The sequence below is a fragment of the Amblyomma mixtum genome, chromosome 4 (genome assembly GCF_055824585.1).
Source record: "Amblyomma mixtum isolate Tamu chromosome 4, ASM5582458v1, whole genome shotgun sequence".
NCBI classification, from domain to species: Eukaryota; Metazoa; Arthropoda; class Arachnida; order Ixodida; family Ixodidae; genus Amblyomma; species Amblyomma mixtum.
The window spans coordinates 80,780,387-80,802,376 of record NC_143015.1 but is presented as its reverse complement, the minus strand read 5'-3'; the positions used below and the strand labels follow the sequence as shown (position 1 = coordinate 80,802,376).

The 21,990-nt window shown below is 42.7% G+C and overlaps 1 protein-coding gene and 1 pseudogene across 1 annotated transcript in view; both read right to left on the bottom strand.

Moving 5' to 3' along the window:
- Positions 1–611: 611 nt before the first annotated feature.
- On the bottom strand, positions 612–3,586 carry LOC149347171 (uncharacterized; annotated as a pseudogene).
- A 7,979-nt stretch (positions 3,587–11,565) lies between these two features.
- LOC149347170 (putative sodium-dependent multivitamin transporter) overlaps positions 11,566–21,990 on the bottom strand; it is a 47,102-nt gene continuing 36,677 nt past the window's right edge. The window contains exons 11-15 of the mRNA XM_089541509.1: positions 21,073–21,140; positions 20,891–20,977; positions 17,162–17,346; positions 12,635–12,735; positions 11,566–11,642 (exon numbers count right to left, since the gene is read on the bottom strand). Coding sequence (XP_089397635.1) covers positions 11,566–11,642; positions 12,635–12,735; positions 17,162–17,346; positions 20,891–20,977; positions 21,073–21,140 — 518 coding nt within the window. The remainder of the gene's footprint in view (positions 11,643–12,634; positions 12,736–17,161; positions 17,347–20,890; positions 20,978–21,072; positions 21,141–21,990) is intronic.

Below are 21,990 nucleotides of genomic sequence, written 5' to 3'. Positions count from 1 at the left end.
CTTTAAAGCACGAAACCAGAAAAGAAAAAGGCCACTAGTCAACCATTTTAATTTTTCCTTTACATTCCTGTGATGTGCTGCGCTCAGAATGTGATGTCCTGTGATGTGCTGCGCTCAGTTGCCGTGCATATTAACATGAATAGAATGCAGTGCCCTGCAGTGGCTCAGTGGTTACGGTGCTTGGCTGCTGGCCCGTAAGATGCGGGTTTGATCCCGGCAGCGGCGGCCGAATTTTGATGGAGGCGAAATTCTAGAGGCCCGTGTACTGTGCGATGTCAGTACACGTTAAACAAACAATCCCAGGTGGTCGAAAATTTCCGGAGCCCTTTACTACATCATCCCTCATACCCCGTGTGGCTCTGGGACGTTAAACCCCAATAAACCATGACAAGAATGCATGGGCCCCTATGGGCTCTGAGCATTTTTCTTTGTGCATTCACCACACAGCGAGTTTCCATATTAACAAGGTATAAACACATTAAAAAAGTTTAATCTCCAGAAAAGTTGTCCATAATTCATGTCGTCCATATTAACGGGAGTCATATTAATGAGGCAGGACTGTTGTTCTCTCAGCAGGTTTGATTGGTGCTTGAAGGGATTAGAGTGGCATTTTATGTAGCAGATGGGGTCAAGTAAGTCTTCAGCAATGGAGGGCACAGGCCAAAGTATGAAGACACCTGACATGCAGGTGTGGCAGTTGGTGAGAATAGTCCCAGCTTTGTACATCTATGCCACCTGTTGTCTCAGAAGCTTCTGGTTCTTTTTGAAATCTATAAACGCGAATTCTGCGGCGACGTTCCCAAATCCCCATTCAACCGCTAGCCGAACTTTGCTTATCGCATGGTTAAACGCCTGCTGACGAGGTGTCAGGAAAGCACCTCCGTAGGGCTTCAGCAACAGTGGTTTCAACGGATACGCCGGGTCTCCGTAGATAACAAAGTTCTCCTCGCTGGCAAGCTTTTCAATTTTGGAGTATGCACCACTTTCCTCCAGTATTTCTGCAACACAAAAACGCACATAAAGGCACGTGCACAGAAACCTAAAACTAGAGCCATTCCTTGTAGTCAAAGTACATAGCACCCTTGCAATAAGGTTAGCACTGAACACTAGACAAGACATGCGAGGCCAGAATAACGAGATATATAAATAAAAGCTACTCTCGCATTATGCCTCTAGCTTTGATAGAATATGTATATTGTGTGTGTGTGTTTGGGGGGGAGGGGGACAGGCATCCGAATTTTTTAAAAATGAGGCAAACACAAAGTCATGCCAGCATAAAATTTGTAACAGTAGTTCTGTGAAATAATGCGGACATGCTATGAAACCTTAGAATTGGCAATCACAATGAAATGGATGTCTCTATGATGCATGGTGAACGTTCCATTCTTTTATATCTTTACTTTGTTACTCTGTGCCTGAGATACTCAACCTAGATCTAACTGATGCACAAAATCAGCTAAATGACGAAGTTTAACATCTGCAAGTGTCTCCTGTGCCCTGAAACCAGTACATAAAAATAAAACACCTGGACGGCAGAAAGTTGGCCAACAATGTCTGTTTAAGCACATTCAGTTGCATGTCCAATCAACAGTTCATTATTAAAATTTAAGAATATTGCAAATGAAGTTGCCACTTTTCAGGTGCTTCTGCGAACCGTGAAATGACATCTTTTAACCGATTCATGGCTTCATTCAATGATCCCCGATAGAATTTGTCACCATTCAAGTTCCTTCTGGCATACCAATCATAGAAAGATATTTTAGGCCTCCTGAAATCAATCTGGCTTTGGAACATGGTTCACCTCTGTCACTAAGTGCAACTTGCAGTATGATAGATTCTATGTTTTTGTCCGCAAGGTCATGAGTTTCAAAGCTGTGACACGCTGCAGCAGATTACACAACCATAATTGCGTAATATAGCCCAGCGACTTACCTGCATGATGCCGTCTTCCAGGATAAGGTCCATCTAGTTGGCACACGATACCATTCGGACACATCAGTGATTGATATTTCACGCAGTGCATTCTTTTGTGTCCCGAAAAGTAGTCCGGCTGGTTCCTTTTCGGATGGCATACGGCACGGGCAGTGCCATCAATGAATCCAACACAGTTTGACAGAGGTGCACCTTTGTTTTTGACAGCCTGTAGCAACAAAAAATGATTAATCAATAACCGTGTGGGGCATACATGAAGCTTCAGACCATAACAAACCATAAATGTGACCTTTTACAATTTTAGCACAACACACTGTGGTAACGGAACCTACATGATAAAATCAGAAATTGCGTTGTAAATTATTTCCTCGGCTCAGGCAAATTGCATGCGGTGATCCATACCGACTAATCTTATGCTTCATCTTTGGTTACAGCCAAAGAAAGATGAACAGTTAGCAACTTGCCCAGCAAGACGTTCTTTTATGCTTCATCCCAGACACAGAACACACCAGCGCACTGACGCCCCCGCACCATATAGTAACCTCACACTGCTAAGGTGTAAGGTTTCTATTTCATGATGTGATTGCTAATATTGCAGTATCTCAGATTTATGGACCGTTGCGACGTGGAACTATTGACACTTTCGCAATATTTCTAATTTTTGGAGTGATAAAATCCAGGGGGAACTTGGCTCTCTAAAGTGCTGCAAGGCGAAAGCCTTTCCCGGCGCACTGTTTTTTTATTTTATTTTTTCATTTCATTTTTATTCTTATTGTTTTTATATTTTCCTTTTAACATTTATTTTTTATTTGTTTTTGTTTCTTTTCCTTTTGTATTTATCTATTTTTCTTATTTAATTTTTTTTTTATTTTATTATTTGTTTTTCCTTTTATATTTATTGGCTTTCCTCTTTTTATTTTTATATTTTATTTTTTATTTTATTTATCCATTTCATTTTTGTTCTTTTTTATTTTTATTGTTCTCTTATTATTTATATTCTTATTTTTTATTTCTTTTATTTTATTTATGAAACCCATGCGTTCACTAATGCCAAAGGCCCTGGTTCGATTCCCAGTATTCCCAGTATGAGGCATTAAAGGCTTTCGCCTTAAAACTGACTTACATTAGCGAATTCCCTGAGAGTGGGAGAGGAAAGCCACTGATGGTTGTTAATGTAATTCAAAAGGTGCCCGAAGTTGGTGACGATGTGGTTGAGCATTTTCGATGTTATGCTTGACATGACCGAAGTGTGCCTCCCGAAGATGAGCTCTAGGTCGCACCATCGATTGGGGTACGCCAGCCGACGAAGGGTGAGGCAGAGTGCTTCGCGGCCAGGCACCTTGACGCTCTGGGCACTAATTACAGTGTCCGGCACCATCAGAGCACATAGCAGTTCGGTAATGTCGTCTTTTTCAAACCGAAATTGCTGCTTGAATAAGGAGCTCTCGATGTTGTCTATGTCCAGCAGTCCGTGGCGGGAACGGTATCGCAGTAGCACCGACTCCCGTTGGCGCCTCATTTCGTACTCCAAGTAGTCCACTGAAAAATCTCCTTTCAGTAACCATCGCTCAGCATGCGGCAACATGAGGTCGTCAATTTCCGCCCAAGTGAGCACAAACAGGAGGCGATGATCGCACAGGATGCTTGAAGGCATGTCGTGAAGGCTGGCAAAATCACCCGAAATAGCAGAGGTTGCAGACAAAGACGAAAAAGCGCGCGCTTTGAGAGTTTGGCTTGGTTTGGATCAAAACGACCTCAATTTTTTTTTTCGACGTGTGGTGGCGCTAGGTACTTACCCAAACGGGGCTGAACCTGGATTTTGTATGTCTACTAAGCGCCTATTGCGGAACGGTCCGCAAACGCTCACCTAAAAGTGTTGTTCGCGCTTTGAATTTAGCGTACGCAAACATCTTGCGTGTTGCGTACGCAAAAAACGCAAACGCTATACTAAAACTGTCAACTGCTTCTATAAGGGAATCCGCAAAAGATTTTGTGCAACAACCAGCATCAAAAATTAAGGAAAGTCCTTAACTCTATGCCTCGCAAAATCCATACTATTTACATATTTGGATGGCTCTCTGGTGCAGGTAGAACAGCACTGAAATGTACAAAATTCATACTTTTGCTCGAAGCGCTCCAATTCACCTCGTTGAAAGGTGGTCCGGGTGCACCCCCTTCATATTAATTGTGAAGTCATCGTAAAACTCGTCAAATTAAAGCTCTCAAGTAGCCTCGATTCTAACGATATCCATGTGTTCTCAAGACTACTAATATACTTTCCAGCCGTATCTTCGAAACTATATTTGCCTACTCCTTAACTACAGCTCGTTTTCGGATGACTGGCAACCAAAGAGGGTAGTCCCAGCATTCAAATAAGGAAGCCGTTGGAGTCCAACAACTACCGGCCCATTTCATAAATGTGCGTTCACTCTAAGCTCCTGAAACACAATATATGCACATAATCCGCAGCCTTTGCAATAGCTCATTTTTTTTCGGATCAGCATGACTTCGGCTCTCATGTTTTATATTTGCAGCAACTTCTGGAATTCATTGACGAGCTTATTTTCCACCTGTAGTGGTTACTTCAACCTAATATTATATTTTTCGACTTTTCCGAAGCAATTCATTTCGCTCCAAGCAGACGTCTCATGTCTAAACTTTCATGTCTTCACATTGATCCACTAACCTTGTCCAGTATTAACTTCGTCCTCATGAAACGGTTTCAGAACATCGTCATCGAGGGGCGTCGTTCAGTCCGTAATGCGGTGCTCTCAAGAGTGTCCAACTTCCTACCCTTGGGCCTTCCTGTATTTGGGCCGCGACTTTTCTCGTTTTTATCAACCGTCAACAACCCACCCTTTGTCATATCATCGCCCATTTGTCGCTTCACCAAGGTTTGTTTATTGTAACTTCGCATTTCTTCTCACGATGACCATGTAAACCTAAACAGTATGCTTCACAAATAAAAAATGAGTGTTGAAAAACGACGATGGAGCTTAACATCAAAAAGTGAAAACTTTAGAAACCACACGAAAGCATATCATACTACCTGAGAAAAAAATTTCGGTAAAGACATAACTGAACTCTCCGGTGACATTTCAACAATATTAGACTTTATTAGAAGGTCGCTGTTCTTGTCTGAGGAATTCTTCCGTGAGCTGTCATATGAAACTTCCATTTGCACCAAACTTAACTACACATCAGAACTTCGCTACCTTCATGAGACTTACTTAAGTAATGATACTGAATGTGCCCACAATTGAGCACCACGTTTTAGAAATTCTGGTTATCACCTTCACCACATTATTAGCAGCATGAAGTCATCTCTTGGTGTCAGCCCAGTTGCACTTAACGCAATTTTTCTTGTTTTTCTCTGTTCCTCAAAATATGCTACAGCGTTCCTAAACTCTGCGAGATCATCATCATCGTCATCATCATCAACCTGACTATGCCCACTAAACTGTGCACACGTTATCCGGTTTATCCACCTATATGAGCACTTAAAGTATACACAGATCACCTTACGCCATTAAGTTCCTCAGCCGTGATGCAAGAATATTACCACCTTCTGAACTCTGTTGGCATGAAGCATGCTCCCGTAAGGTTAAAATATTGTTTAATTCTTAATCTTACTATATAGATTGTTTTATCTTACTACAAACGTAGACTCGCTCAACTATATTCCGGCATTCCGGCATTCCGGCATTGGCATAATTCCGGCATTGGCGTAATTCTTTGAAAAAAGGTCTTGCACATGGTGCGAACATTTTACCAGCACGTCATAACGCCACTTCGTAGTTTCTTTTCTCTCTGACCCTCCACCCCGACCCGTACTTTCCCTCTCAATCACATCTTTTGTTTTTTGGTTATCTCTATCTCTTTCTTTCTTCAGTTTATACTTACCTTATCCCCTGCACCTCTATCTTATCATTTCTCAGGAACCCTTGGCTTCCGCATTTTTTTCGGTAAGCCGCCGATACGGTACGATAAGCCGCTGTTCATTTCAACGCTCGAAACCAGTTTTTTGCAGCGTGGACGCCGACAGTTGCAATCGACTTGCGGGATGATATTCAAACCTGATTTTCCCGGTGACAAATCGAATGATGATAAGTCGAGCAACAGAGCACGCGAAACGACGAGACTGTGGCTAATGTAGCTCATGCTACACAAAGGACAGGTTAGTAGATCACATTGACTTTTCTTTATTTTTTTATGGTCAGAATTCATTCATTACCTTCTAGGAACGTCATTCTGGTGCTGTAACACGAAGCGAAGTGAATTCATGGATTAGGTAATGTGTACCTATTCAGGATAACCTCAATGCATTTATTAGTGTCTAAAACTCGTAATTTGTGCGTGGGCAAGGCTGATATTATTGTTCAGAGTGTCTTGTATTGCGGATAAGTGGATCTTCCTGCAGATCAGCATGGTCCATTAAAAATGCAGTGTGGCTACCTACCTGTGATTAGTACAGCTGAAAAACCCGCCACTGATGAATTACCTTTGCTTACATAATACGCTTCAATTGCTCGATATGGCCATCGGATAACACTGACTAATTAAATTGTGCGCCAACTGTGTTTACAGCATTCGTTATTTCGATTATATCACCAGCCAAGACTCAATCTGTGTGTGCGCTGCATTTCATTTCATATTTTTGCTCTACAATACATTGCGCTCCTTTTACCCGAATATAATGAACATGAAAAGGAACCAATATGCGAAAAGAAAGGCCGGAATGAGAATGATTATGTAATACATTAATATATTACCCCTTAAGGAAACGAATAAAAGATATTGTTGATGATGATGATGTGTACGTTGTGTCTTCGGATGGGCCATGTCCTACGTATAATGTACGTTCCACTTCGAAACACAAAATATGAACCATTATTAACCCTCATGGTCATGCCTCTCAGTTATCACGAACATGGACAGCGCTTGACGATGTTGAAATGCTTGAGATGTGCGTGATTTTGAAGAAAATGGGACATTTTTGAGAGACTGGCTGATAAGAACTGCGCTCAGAATGGCTACCAATCTCAAAAGAATTGTGTAAAACGTTTATTTCCGCTATATTTTAAGCTCCTAATGCAAACATATTCACAGTATTACCAGTAATGACGCCACGTACATCACAATAGGGTCTGCACACTTCACTAGGTGACACTTTCAACCTTTTGTTGAGGAAAATTTTTAAGCAGTCCTTTGAACTCATGATTAGAGGATAGTGCAGTAGCCTGTGACTGGTAGACATCCTGATCCTCTTGCTCGAGAGAAGCCTTTGTTCTGTTCCAACTTCTTGCGTCGTCGCACTGTTCGAATTGAAGAACAAAAATTATACGTATATAAACTACCAACCAAGTGGTATTAGCCCAGTATACGGATTTTTTCAGCGTCAGCAATAAAATCTTATAAAGGATCAATTAATGATCACATTCTACCGACTGCCCTTAATAGGCGATGGCTCAAGGTTCGATTCCAGGCTCAGGGCCAATTTTTTTTCAAATACGAAGTTTCCGTGAAACCATAACAGCTTTTCTTTTTAGCCGTATGAATTCGTTCGTGCGGCCGCTCATGAGAATTTTCTCTGTTGTTGCAAATCAGCGATTACAGTAAATCTTCGACTAACCCAATTTCAACTATGGGTTACTGATCAACTCCCTACGCTCTTCTTGCCATTTTATTTAGCTTAACTGATAAAAAGACTTCCGCTGACAGGCGATGGCCCAAGGCTCCATCCACGACTAGGGTACGCCTTTCTTCGGTGCGAAGTTTTCGTGAACGGTGTGTAACTTGCATTTGTAGCTTTATGGCTCCGCTTCAGTGGATGCTAATGAGTAATTGCTTCCTTAATAGAAATCTACTCCAGTTTGGCGGTTTCCCCGAAATATTGTACTGGAATAACAATTACGATACCTCCACGAATTGCAATCGCAGAAGCACTGCTGAGGAACGTTCGCTTTACTTTATAGAATTGTCAAAGTGAACGTCCTGTGCACCTGTGTGCAAAAGCGTTAAATAGGAGCCCTATAAAGAAATAAAAAAATAGAAATAATCTCTTAACGTTTTCAATTAAACTACAGTTCCTGTGTTTTATTGATCTCTAGAACGATTGACAAAGAAAGGAGTGCTTGAGAGAGTAGCATATTCACATTCAACCAGTTTGGTTTCAAAAAGTTGCAGGTGTTAAGCCGCAAGGAAATAAAGTACATGTAAAATTTGGTTTCTAAGCACTCAAAGAGCGGCTGGCAGAGCAAAAATTACACAGTGGTTGTGACAGTAAAATTTTTCTACGCCCTATAGTTGGGCACCAGCAATTCAAGCATCCACATTAAAAAGACTGACCTGAAGCACTCTTCGGAAGAACTTGAACCGAAGCCAAAAGTTGAGAAAGAAGAGGCTGGTGAGACGTAAATTTTTTCTCGATTTCATCGCACCACCTTATCGGGAGGAAAGAAATCATCATCAACGTTTAGAGAAGCCGACTAGCACGTAAATGTTGTGTTTAATTTTTAAGGCTTATATCTGACAAATATTTGGTATTAATTGAAAACACCTTAATACTTACAAATAGCTCATGCCTGTCAAAGTTCTAAACGAGGCGCGTACTGTTTTACGGAGGAAATTTGCAGTGCAGCTCAGTGTGGTTTGCTTGTATGGGGCACGAGCTAACGAGGCTAACAAAAAAAATTGTTCGCCAAAAAAGACGATTAACACCGACAGCATCTTTAACATTTCTTAATAGAGCTGGCAAGTTCTCCTCTGAATATAACTGTCTTCAAATATGCACGGCGTACAACAAAATAAATTGCAAATGTTTATGAGAAGCCTTAGGACATAGTATGGGTAGAATTTTGAGAAATTAAATAAAAATACGGCGGCCTATATATGGTTTGCAAAACACTACGTATTTATTTGGAACGATTTAGAACGGTCAACCTAATTTTTTTGCTGAGCTCGTGGAAATCTATCCAACTGCAAATACAAGATGCCTTGAAGGGTGCCAGCTTGACTGACATGGTAGAAATTCATACTGTTGGAGCGCCAAGAGGCGACAGACTCAGGGAAAGAGGATGCGCACCCAGCATGTACATGCGAATTAGGACTGATGTGCATATTCTTCATTGCTAACATTTTTATACATTTTCTGTTTGCCATAAGCACTATATTTAACATTGTTTATTCATGCCTACGCATTTTCGCCTAGACTGCAACGGCAACTACTCTTACTTACTCAATTCTAGTGGCCTTGCGTGAAGTGCTTAATCTGCAGTGAAGTGTTTTGAAAGGTCTCTTGTAACTTTATTATTGCATTTTACACCAACAAAATATACTGTCATTTCTTTAGGGAAGGAAATGCCTATGTCAAGCTTTTTAAAATGCCTTCCGCTTGTTCGATATTCATTCGTATAGTAAGAAAAAAATATACTAGAAACTTAATAACAATAACGAATCAACAAACACTTCCCTGGAACTAAAAGAGCTCACAATAATACCGAACTTCTTGATATTCGTTGTAATAAAATATTTATACAAGAGGACCTCACGGAATAAACATAGCCGAAGGCTCAGTCCTTCTTTCAGCCCCCTATACTGTCTCCAGAATGTGTTAAAGAATGGGCAGATATTCCACATATTTCGTCTATGCCCGTAGTTTTCAACGATTACCACACACCTCATATTTTGACAACAAACTAAAACCCCTCTACGGCGAACCTGAAGGGACCAGAAAAATTTTTCAACTCGTCAGAAGCTGCTCCAAACAGAAGTGAACGCAGAAAAAAGATAAATGAGCATCCTAGGTTTCTTCATAAGAATTTAAATAAAAACAATGTATAAAATAGCCTATCGGAGAGAGGATAATTGCAAGTAGAGCTTTTGTTGCACTATGCATTATGTCAGCTGAAGACAGGGCATCAAACGTGCCCACATTATCCTATTTAAAGGGACAGTGAGGAGAGCTCTATTAATACTTTTTTAAAGCAAAATCTGATAGTTCGGCATTTCATGGCTTTGTTGCCACTTGGCCCGCAGCGAAAGATGCATTTATTTATAAGAAATTTGGATTCGAAGTTGAAAATTTTTTCCCGCCGCTGTGATTTAAACTTGGGACTCTCTGATGACGACGAAGGACTGAGTGACGCGAAACATGACGTGCACATTACGTAACGCAGACTCCTTGCTTTCTGGCAGCCAGCACTGCGGCTTAGCAGCAGCCGAAAAGAAAGCCACCGCCGGCCGCACGTTGAAGGCATCTATCGGCTATTGTGGCCGTCGCTACCGTCGCTTCGTTTACGTTTGCACCGGCGTTTTGCCAGCGTTACGATGGATCCCGTTCTCGAAGTCGTCAACGAAGTTCTCGAAAATAGAAACCTTTAGCATACTGTGTACCTCGTTATCGTTAGCGGAATACCAGGAGCCCGCCTACCGCCAGTGAGTAGGTGCTGATTGGTCCCGATGCTGAAGGCGCGCGCGTAGCTGCCGGGTACATGGCGCCATCTGGCGACGTCAAGGAGATTTGCGCATGCATTGGCTGCGCCTCAGTGATTCGCGGCTTCTCGTGTCCAACGGTTACTAGAACCATTGGTTCTAGCAACACTGTTTCGTCCTATGACGTCACCATGCTTGTACTTGCGAGTTCGGCCTGTGGCGGCGATACCTGTATTTTGGTTCTTGAGCTTTTCTAGGTTAGAAGAGCTTTGTTGTCAGTATCAGTGGCGTTTTTGTAATCAGGAACTGGTATTCTGTCGATACAAGCCAACTTCAATTTCTCCTCAGTGTCCCTTTAAAAATAGCGTCGGTCTAGTTTTCTTTTTGCACTGTCTCTTTTTTCTGAATATACCCCAAAGTTGCTGCAATTTGTATGTGGTGTTTTTTTTTTAAATTTTTGCTATCCATCCGCGCACAGCGGTTCGCAGATGCTCTGCAGGGTAGCTGTGCGCCTCTCTCTTGTCTCGTTTATTCCTCAAAGCATCTTTTACAAATTTTACGCGCAAGTCCACTGCGCAACCTTTCCGTTCACCACAGGCAATGCGCGCGCCACGCGCCGCCGATATCTAGCCATCTCTGCGTCAGGGTAAGGCAAGTCACAACGTCACGTCAACTGAAAGTTTAAGGCACAAGTCAAAGTGCAAGTTTAGCACACACGATCCTTTTAGTCTCTGGGAGTCAACGAACGGTACGTGACGCGCGCGCGATGCCGAGATTTTACCACTGCGCGTCAGCGCAGGCGCGACGGTGCACTGCCTTTTCCGCAGCGGCGAGAAAGCTTCCCCTGAAGACAGTTCGCTCCCTCAACACAGTCATCTTGCAATTTGGCGCTACTTGGAAGATACTAGGAAGCTATATGGTGGGCCTGTGCTATCTCGCAGAGAAACATTTTATATATTTTTCTTTCTTTCATAACCCGCACGGATACCCCTTGAGTGCCATTGTGCGGGGTCACCCCGGTTCGCGGCCGCCTCGAAAGTTTGTCGCAAGAACACGAGAAACAGTTCATCGTAATCGGATTTTCTTTCCAATAAGCCCTGCTGTAAACCAAGAAATGGCCTCGCAGTGTTCGTTTTAAACAAGGATTCGTTTTAATCGTGTTCGTCTTAAATGGTCTCTGTTGCACATTTTTCTCTTCTCCTAACCAGGGGGCTCTGTAGTAAACACTGTGCCCCATGCGGCACACAGCAAACTCAAAAGCAGGTCATTCGCTGAAGCTGCATCACAAAGGAAAACGTCAAAGTCTGGGTTGCAAACACTGTGTTGGTGCGTCTAATAATTGTTTCTGCATCTTATTGCGTCACGTATTAGAGGTAAATTTCAAAGCCATTCGCTTCAGTTTAGGAATTAACCACGTGGTAATTGCCATGGAATAGAGCGTACAAAATGCCGTATAGAGGCTACCACGTGATGCGGTTGTCCCGTCCTTCTTCTCCACCTCTCAGAGACATTAGGGGTCTTTGCTGCACCGACAGAGTTCAAGAAAGGAATGGGATATGAAAGCAATGAACACTGTAAGTGCGACCATGAGGGTGAAAAATTCAAGTGGCTGCGCGTTACTGCTAATGCTCAACTCCTTTATACAGGAATTTCTCCACGCAACGTCAGGCGTGAGCGAGGCCACGCTTCGGACTTCTACGGCGTGCTTCTGTCCGTATGTCTCACAGCACGCGTTTCCACCGTATATGAACCTGTCGAACTTTGTGACGACGCCTACGATGACAGCTACCAAGTAACAAATTACATTTGTCGCAATCTTCACTTGAATTTATACCCAGTGCTGTCCACATGCATCTCCATACAGCCGTACATCTACGGTTACAAAAGTGACTCCGAAGTGGCCCTGTGGGACTAGTCGACTATGAGGATGAAGAGGCCTACAGCTACCTCGATGTGGCGAAAACTATGAAAACACATATATATTTCTACAGCATTTCTTTATACATAACTGTAATGTACTCATTCTGCTGACAGAGGAAACTAAGTATGGATGAAAAAATTCTTTCTTTGTTGTCCAAGCCCCTGAAAAAAAAAAACACTGTTAGTGGAAGGTGACTTCGGATGGCTCCAAAAAAGTTCCGCCCGCATTATTCTTTTCTCCACTGAAAGCTTTCAACTTATTTCTTCAATTGCTATTGGCTGCGCTAGAAATGACAGTATACGTATCTCTTTAACCACTTCACTTCAGTAAAAACATATTGATACTTGCCTGTTGCAAGACTTAGCACCGTTCCCAAGAATATTGTCAACAGCGCTCCGATGGCGGAGATCCAAAGGAAGGAGAGGTGGTATAGAGGGAACACGTATGAGCTGTAAGAAAAAAAATCAGGAAGCTGGAAAAACTGTTCTGATATGATATGGAGTCAGCGATCAATTGCAGTTCTGTGATGAAGGACTCCTATTGCGGAGGAGGCAAAATGGGAAACAAAAGATACCGCTGTGTAGCACGCTTTCGAAAGGTACAGAAACTGTAGGGGTAGGGGGGAGAACTTCTCACTGTTTCCTTCCTCTTTGTGTCTCTCATTGCTGACATGCAGCTTCACATCTTTAACTTCTCAATAGAATGGTACTCATCAAAATCTGTTCAATGGAAGGCACTGAAGAGGCTCTCTTTGGATCTAGCATTTTGAGCGGCCCACCCGTACATAAAACGAAAAACGTATTCAGGTCAGCTCCATTCACGGCCCTCAGACATCGATGCCGGTGTGGGGCATTTCAAAGGATATTTAGGCGAATTATGGTTTTTTCATGAATATCTTTTAGCATTCTAATGGAAAGTAGGTTCTTTAAACTATAAACGGAGGTGATATAAGATAGGAAAGTTTAAAAAATTAACATTAAAATCAGACAACCTTACAAGCGGCCATTTCAGCAAGCAAACGTCAGTATCACAATTCTACGCTGCCACTCACTTGCAAGCGTTCATTAGAGAGTATTTTTCTCGTCAGCTTGAAAGGAGTCGAGCGAAAAAAGGTCTGAATTTTAACTAGAACGGCTGCTATACACCAACAAATATAAACATAACCATATAAAAGCATTTAATCGACTTTTTCACAGAACGGCACTTGGTTGGAGCTGTACTTGATGGCCCTTAGAACATCACGTATTCTTCCTCTGAGTATCCCCAACTACTTGGCACTCCTTTGCTGCCGAGCGCTGCTAAGCACTCCTGAGCGCTCCAATTGCTGAATTCTGCCCTTTACTTTTTCACGTTGCAAAACACGGAGGGTGTTTGTATTCGTCCGAATTTTCATTAGTGGGACGTGTGGTACTTGCACCCCGCAAAGCGCTTCGAAACGCTTCTATGACGCAGCGTAAGCGTCTGTGCAGGGGTCATAAGTAGATATTTGCAAAGGAGCCAGTGAGGATGGCCCCGTAGGGAAACAGCACGGGACATATTTGAACTCGTGCGCGGTCTTCTGTGTGCTCACAAAGAGGAGCGATGAGTCGCTCGTTGGGGTTTCACCATAACGGGATAGGTACCTCGCACTGTCCTTCCAACCTTCCTTTTTTCCTTCTTTTGCCCTGAAAGGCAGGGATTCGTTAGGAAGGCTAAGGAGAGCCGATGGATTTGCTCGTTTTCTTTTTATGTGCTACCGAGAGGATAACGAGTCTACATATGGTTCGCGCGCCTTATTCGCCTCAAAATATTGACCTTGCAGTCTGTCAGATGTCAGCAAAGTAAAGAGGGAAAACGATACCAAGAACAGAAAGCCTATGAAGAACGCAAATACACAGACATACCTGTTGGAAAGCGTACAGCTGACTCCACCAAAGGTTTAAAACACAGCTCAATATTATTCATTAAATGGAAGAGAAACTACACAATTTTAGTACAATCATTAGCCTTGTCCACGACATAAGACGCTGTCGTGCGAAAGACAACACACAAGTCTCTCTGTCGCACGACAGAAGAATATGTCATGCGACAGAGTATGGTCATTATACTGTTAGAAATGAGAATCAAAGTAAAATCACATTATTATAGCCCCTTCGCTGCGATCAGAATAGCCCACACAGAATTGAATATTTTGGCAGAAATTTGTATTTTGAATTTGCTAGTAATGCCTGGAGAGACCTACTGCTGCACCATACTTCTTCACATCACGACGCGTCGAATTGATATACTACACTTTATGAAAGAGATTTAGCACAATAGATGGGATTATTCGTTTTATACGTTTCACACAATTGTAGTCAGTTTTATACACAGTTATCATGTAGTTTATAACCATCAACCTAGCATGGTAATTTTGCTTTCTTTCTCGTGCTACTCATCATTAGGCTGTAATATGACGTAAAGCTAAATCATGCTTGATTGTTTTATTAGAAACTCTTAATATGTGCGTAACGTCTTTTGCGTTCTGGCTCAGATTCTCTCAAGTGTATATCTGTACTCTCGTTCCAGCATAAAATCGCGAAAATGAACGTTTGTTGTATTGCTGTATTTTACTGTGTTTCTCGTATTTCTTGTGTTGTATTTGAAAAAAAAACGTGTAAAATATTGCTCTATTTTAACTGCGAACATGTTGAATTTAGGAAAACGTTAGTTTTCCTGCTGCAGGCTGTTACTAGTGTGATGGGGCTATCGTCTCGTTAGGCTTTGGAGCCTTTAGCCTTACGCCGCCCGCAGAAATTCATCTGTGTTGGTTCCTGCAAATAAAAACCAAGTTAAATTTCCATTCTTGCCTGCAGAAACTTTCGTGGGTGTAGCTTTTATTTCTCTCCAAACTTGCCACCGTTTTTTCATGCTTTAACCGTTATTTTTCATCTTCTATTCGAATGTTTTCAGAAAGGCAACCTGCCACAATGCTATCAACGGCGCTGCCATCGGCAGCGCTTCTACCGGCGAACCCGGTGTCTGGTATCTTGATAGATATCACCACTTTTATTCCATTGATACTATTTTAAAACTGCGTTAGGGCTCTAAGCGGTAGCTGTAATAAAATCTATGCATCCTCGTTAAGGTCACTCTAATTATTGCCACTGCAGGTCGCCTAAGAGGCGCGGCTGTTTCTGATTCCTTTGAGTTTCGTAGTGTAACTGTACCGACTTTATACCGTGTCTGCGGTGGCAGAACTAAGACAATCAGGCTACCATATGCAAAAGTTCATTTCTAAATTGCCCTGCTCTGTTTATCAGCGCCACGGCTAAGGAAAGTCCCACAAGGAGATTTAGATCGCTCGAAAGGAAGTACTTCTGAAGGAAGCTAATAGTCAGTTCCTTTATTGCACTGGAGACAGCCGAGCTGAACTGTTCTTAGGATCTGCTCAACACTGCCCTTTATTGACTGCCTGTCAGCTATGCCCCTGATATAAAAGAGAACGAGCTCGGTCTGTCGGCCAAATCTGGCTCAATTATTTCGCATGTGCAGCAGTTGAAGGGACTCCCTAATAAGAGGTTCAGGGCGTCCTTAAACCTCCCTTCCCAGTAAGTGCTTGGCTTAAATGCAGTTGTGTTTATAGTGAAGGCCATATTGCTTTTGGAGTGAGAGAATACAGCTGGTCGAAAGGTTCCTGCGGTATGACATCCATTGATACGACCATGAGAATTTTTTTTTAAATGGTCGGTCGTGCTTTGCGATCTCGTGCTATTGTTTCCGCGACCCACTTCGCAGCACCTGATGACCTTCAGCCCACCTGTGGCCATGCCAAGGCCGCTGTTTAAGTGCGTTTTGAACGTAAACAACCGACTTTCCAGCTCCAGATAAAATTCCTGTGACACGTGGTGATGCTTTCCCTTTGCAGAGGTGGGTTTTTCTATCGTATCGGCGATCAAAACAACCATTGCACCAGCCACGCATTGTTCCAGTAGGCTTTTAAAAGCACCCAAACACGAGAGATATGGCGAAAGGAGCGCGATTCGAACGCTGTGTTTTATCTTATGACGGCGCTGTTTTTGTAAAATGTGCTAGCGTCGATTTCGAACGATGTGGAAAGGTGGCCGTTTTTCAGGCTGGTGCTGGTTGGCTTATGGGGTTTCACGTCCCAAAGCGACTAAGGCTATGAGAGACGCCGTAGTGGAGGGCTCCGGAAATTTCGACCACCTGGGGTTCTTTAACGTGCACTGACATCGCACAGTACACGGGCCTCTAGAATTTCTCCTCCAAAGAAATTCAACCGCCGCGGCCGGGATCGAACCCGCGTCTTTCGGGTCAGCAGCCGAGCACCATAACCACTAAGCCACCGCGGCGGCTCAGGCTGGTGCGTTCAGCGCCTTTGATTCGGGTATTCGTAGTTCAGAGTGACGTGAGTTTGAAATCGGCGATATAGATTTCACATGCTTTCTTTTTCCAGCAGAGACAATAACAGCTCGTATTTTGAGGTTTTGCAAAAAGTTGCTCGGCAATGTAATATTTCGTGAAAATATTGAATTCATTTTATTTATATTTTTCTAGCAATTTTTGGCCATATATGGCGTTTAAGTGTTGCTTGTTTTATCCATTTAGTCGCCTAGAAAGAGACGCAAAAATGTTTTCACGGGCATAGTAAGGTCACTGTGCATGCGTGAGCATGCTGATTTAAAATGATGCTTCCAAGTGAAATCTGTTTGAGCACGTTGTAATGCACCAATTGGGCAGGCGGTTTTACCAAATCGTATATACTTTTTTGATCTTCCGCACTTTTTATGGCTGAGCTCTTCCGCATGGTCACGGCGTTAAGAGCATGGTCCTCCGCATCAACTGCGTCCAGAGTAACGGGACGTGAAGGTGACGTGAGTGAAGGTCGAGACAAACCTGCTGCTGTGCGAGGCTTGAACAGAGGTCTCCGGGTTTGTAAAGTTTTGGGTAGCGTTCAGTTGCAGTGGACATCGCTCCAGCGTTCCAGTGAAGAGCGGCGGAATGGCAACATGGGACAGGCTTCGACCGACCGCGTGCCACACCTGGAGTCCGCAGACCAACACGCATGCCCATCCTGCACCCTGCGAGGGGAGGGACAGAGATGCTCAAACGATGAATTTGGGTCGCAGACCGCATGGCTCACAATGAACGACCATCTTGATTTACTTTTCTGGTTCCACACAAATACAGCTACTTCAGATCTCAAGTACCGCAGCAGTTGTAACTGGTGAGTGGAAGAAAGTATGGTTTGGTTCTTGTGTTATGGGCTCTAAGGTCCCAAAGCGACTCAGGCGTTGTAGACACCCTAGTAAACCGCTCCGGATAGTTTTTACCACCTCGGTTTTTTTTTTGCCCACTGACATCGTGGCGTACACGGGTCCCTAGTACTTCACCTACCTCCGTTGAAATGCGACCACGGCGACCAGGATCGAACCCGTGTCTGTAATCCTACGGCACTTTCTGATACTTAACCCCAGAATTCGTGAACGCATTCAACAGAAGCGTGCAGTCAGCTTATTGTATTGGACACGAGTTAACTGAAATTTGTTTTCATCGCGGCACTCACTTCTTTTCTTACCCATTCTGTGCGTATAAACAGCAGTACTAATCGTTATTTATTTATTCATTTTATTTCCAAATACTATCTCTTTTCGGAGAGACGCCGTAAGGGTGGTTTACACCACATTTGAATTCAACAATGTCAAGTAACATGGTTAGGCAGTGATATCTTCGATTCGTGGGCAGTGAACGAAGAGAACCATATACGCTATTCCAAAATTGAAGAGTGTGCGAAAAAACCAAAGCCTAAAACAATTTAACGACGGCACGAAAGGAGCCATGTTCAGTGCGTGAGTAACTAGATCAACTTGCGCAGTAGGAGTCGTCAGTGAGATAAGCGCTTGAATGTTAGTGAATTCGTGTATGATTTTGTACAGCATTATTATAAGGTTACACGTGCGTCGATGGGAAAGTGGCTCCAGTGATAAAGCGGGTGTAGGGGATAATAGTGAGAACCTATGATCGCTGCTGTCATAAAACCGTTTTATTAAACAGTGCCCCATTTAGACCATTTCTTGATATTTTACACTTCACTTCAAAGCACAGTGGAAGCAGGCAGTAACTGCCACAACAGTGACCGGAAAAGGTAATCAATCTAACGCTTCATTGTGTATTATTATTGTGGGATTATAATTTTTGTATGTTTTTTTTTCAATGTAAGAAAGTGCTTGTAAAGCCAAATAAGGTGCAATGGGTCAATAACTAAATGAAATGCCCTGCAGGCGGATACTAGTTAAAAAAAACAGTTAATAACACTGGGTCACGGATCGAGCCGTCCTGTATTACTCTAGTAACCAGAAACAACAGTAAACAAAATCAGCTTTTTAATGTTTGACTTTATTAAACAAGCCAGGTATCAGAATTCTAGAGCGTATAATTTTTTCTTCTTGTGATTAGCTTCTTGTTAGGAAAATAGAAAAGTTTTAACACTGGACTAATTTTTGTCGTAGAAGAATTCTGTGCCGAGGTCCCAAACGTGGGCGGAGATTAAATGCAGTCTTAACTTGTATCCGACTCTAGCTACTGAACAGCCGCGACGTGAAAAGAAAACCGAAAGAAGGCATTATGAAATCTCTAGTTAGCTGTGCCTGTTTATTCCGTTTTTCTACTACTTTTTATGCGTGTACAAAACTGAATCCGTAAGCTGCAAATTTCTTCGGTTGCCTGAAGGGAATTTATTGTATTATATGATGGGCATGAAGTGTATTTATTTTGTCTTCCCTCGCGGAGTTTCATGATCATGTTTTATTTTGGACTAATTATCCAAAAAGAAATTATGATACACAAATAAGCATTTCATAAGCCTTCATAAGCATTCATAAGCTGCTCTAGTTAATTCTGTCGCAGCCACTACATACTTCCACTGTCCGCTTTAAAATAAAGTGTAAACTATTAAGACATGGTCTCAATGGCAAAGTGTTTTTTTATTAAATGAGTTATGCTACTGATACGGTTAGTAGGCCGAAGTAAGGAAATCAGGGAAGTGACGAAAACAAACTTCAGTAAAATTTTCTTCAACACAGTAAGCCGACTGCACGCCTTTTGAAGTGTCAGCAAATTCGGGAATGAAACAATGGAAAAGGTTGAGCAGGAACTTTTGCTAATGCAATAATGTGGCTGGCATCTTAAAACAAGTTTAGTGGACTAGACTGGAGTTATCACGAGTAATAATCTAGCTACAAAAATCAAATTATTTGCAGCAAAATCGACAAGGCGCTGTATTTCACTTCAGTGTAGTGCGGCAAGGGTTTTCAGAGCGTAACAAACACAATGTAATTTCCACAGCAAGGCCGATAAACCTCGCGCATCATTTCAGGTTTCTACAAGAGTTATCAACGCAGGATCTTGATCTGTTTTTCGACCATGTCGCCTAAGAAAACTGCAGCCATTGAAAAACGTTGCAAATAAATCAGTGCAAGCCCAAAACCCAAGATTCAGCCGGCTGCAATCAATATGTGCACCGTTATGACAGAGTCTGACTCTGTGAAGTTATATACGTAACACTAATATATAATGAGAGCCTTTATATAAGACAAGAAAGCACCACATTTTTATGGTATATTGCAACTATGAATGCATACGATAGACAGTTACCGTCCTCTGCATATTGTTGGGCTTCCCTAATTTGTCACACTGCTCAAGGCATGCATATTGTTTAAGTTAGCCTCCGCGGTCTCTCGCGATTGAGGCGACTCTAATCGCATTAAAATCTGCGCTGATGCGTGTTTTCAGCGCGTTCTTCCGCTTGTGTTGATCGTCGATGTCGCGTTCTGTAGCATCAGACGCAATAACTGTTTTTTTCGTATTCCGTTACCACTGCTTCAAATATATGTCTGTTTTTACGAACAATGCGTAGCACTAAACTTCGTGGAACAAACGCAGACTGCGTTTAAAGCAGTTACCGGTTTACCGAATAAAGCACGAAGCACTATCTCGAGAGTATAAAAGCCCACATAAATTAGGATGTGCCTGCTCACAGTCAAAAGAAAAAAATGTATTATTTAGCAGCTACATTGCCTATTGATGCATGGTATCAGTGTATCTGGAAAGGGCAAGAACACTGCTTTTAATTAAGGTCAGGTGAGATATTAGGAGTAGTAATAGTAAAATATTTTATAGGTCTAGTGTAATCAAAGCTACATAGGTACCACTTGGCACAAATAATACAAAGTAGTAGTTGCCAGGGGTAAGATTTCGGAAGCAATTCTCTCATTTTTAACTTTATTTTCAAATGTTTGCACATTTTCCCGTTTTCTCACAAACGGTTCCCTACAGAGCACTGAAATTAGGAGCGTTGAAAGGCAAAGTTATTTTACACAACTTAGCTAGAATTATACGCCTACAGTTAAATACATTTCCTGGAATTGTTAATTTGTTCACTGCTATGAAACGAACAAGCAATGGTAGAGTCTGTAGTTTGACATGAAGGCCTCGTATAAGAAACGCGGGGAAGATAATTTGCGAGGGTAAAAAAAGTGACTGTTCCAGAAAATATTGATTGAGTACACGCAAATTGTGAGCCAGTTTTAGCTTCGCGCATGGGGAACAGGTTAAACGGCATCATACCTTTGCATTAACCCATGGTGATGAAATCGCGAGAAGAACCAAGCCCGCAAACGGCCCTGACGCAGACGAATAGAGCGATATAAACGCCTGAAACAAAAGCAGCAGAAAAAGTGCACACATGTGGGAAAGGGGTTTTTGCGATTAGTATAAACAAAAGAATGATAGCTGCATCATGTACGTACCCGCGCCACTGTGCCAACCGCTGGTGCCGCAACTGCCAACGCTGTCATGATGGCGCCGCTAGCAAAGGCTGAAAAAAAAATGTCGGACGGACAGACGGGCGGTTGGATGGATGGATGGACGGACGGACAGGATGGACAGAATGGACAGGACGGACGGACGGACGGACAGACAGACAGACAGACAGACAGACGGACAGAACGGACAGGACGGACAGGATGGATGGAAGTGCAGACAAACGAGCAAACAGGAGAGCGGGCGGGCGGCCGGGCAAACGAATAAGCACACAGGCGGAAGGGCGGGCGGGCGGCCGGGCGGGACGGACGGACGGACGGACGGGTGTATGGATGGATGGAAGTTAGGAGAATCACCTTTGAAACGAAGCTATTGCAGTTTCCACCATGGTGGTTTTGTTTCTTTCCTAATGTTTAAACAATCCGTGAAAATGAACGCGTTATTTATAAATTCGCCTTTTGGTTTATATACATTTTCTAGTCCTGAACTTGTAACCGTACGTCACCAATTTGTTGTGAGTCAGCGCGCAACTAGAGCAGTAAGAGTGAAAGTAAAAAGCCAAACACTGATCACGTGCCAGTCCTTCGTTGAATAGTATAGGTACCAAGCACAGCTCATCAAATATTCGTGGCTCGTAACACTCTGGACGCTGAGAAGTTACAGCATTGATTGCGTACCTGAAGGTCAGAATGCACAATATGGTTTATAAGAGAACTGCTCGAAAATAATGCGGCTAATATCGCGCGAAATATTATTGCTATATAAAATGTAAGATGGCGTTGCCAATAACAAAGGGCTCCCATTGCGATCAAATCCAACAAAAGGCACTTAATGGGCGCAGTGATGTAGTATCGCAAATGGAAGACAATGGCTAGAAATTAAAAATACGCTTCGGAAGACATATC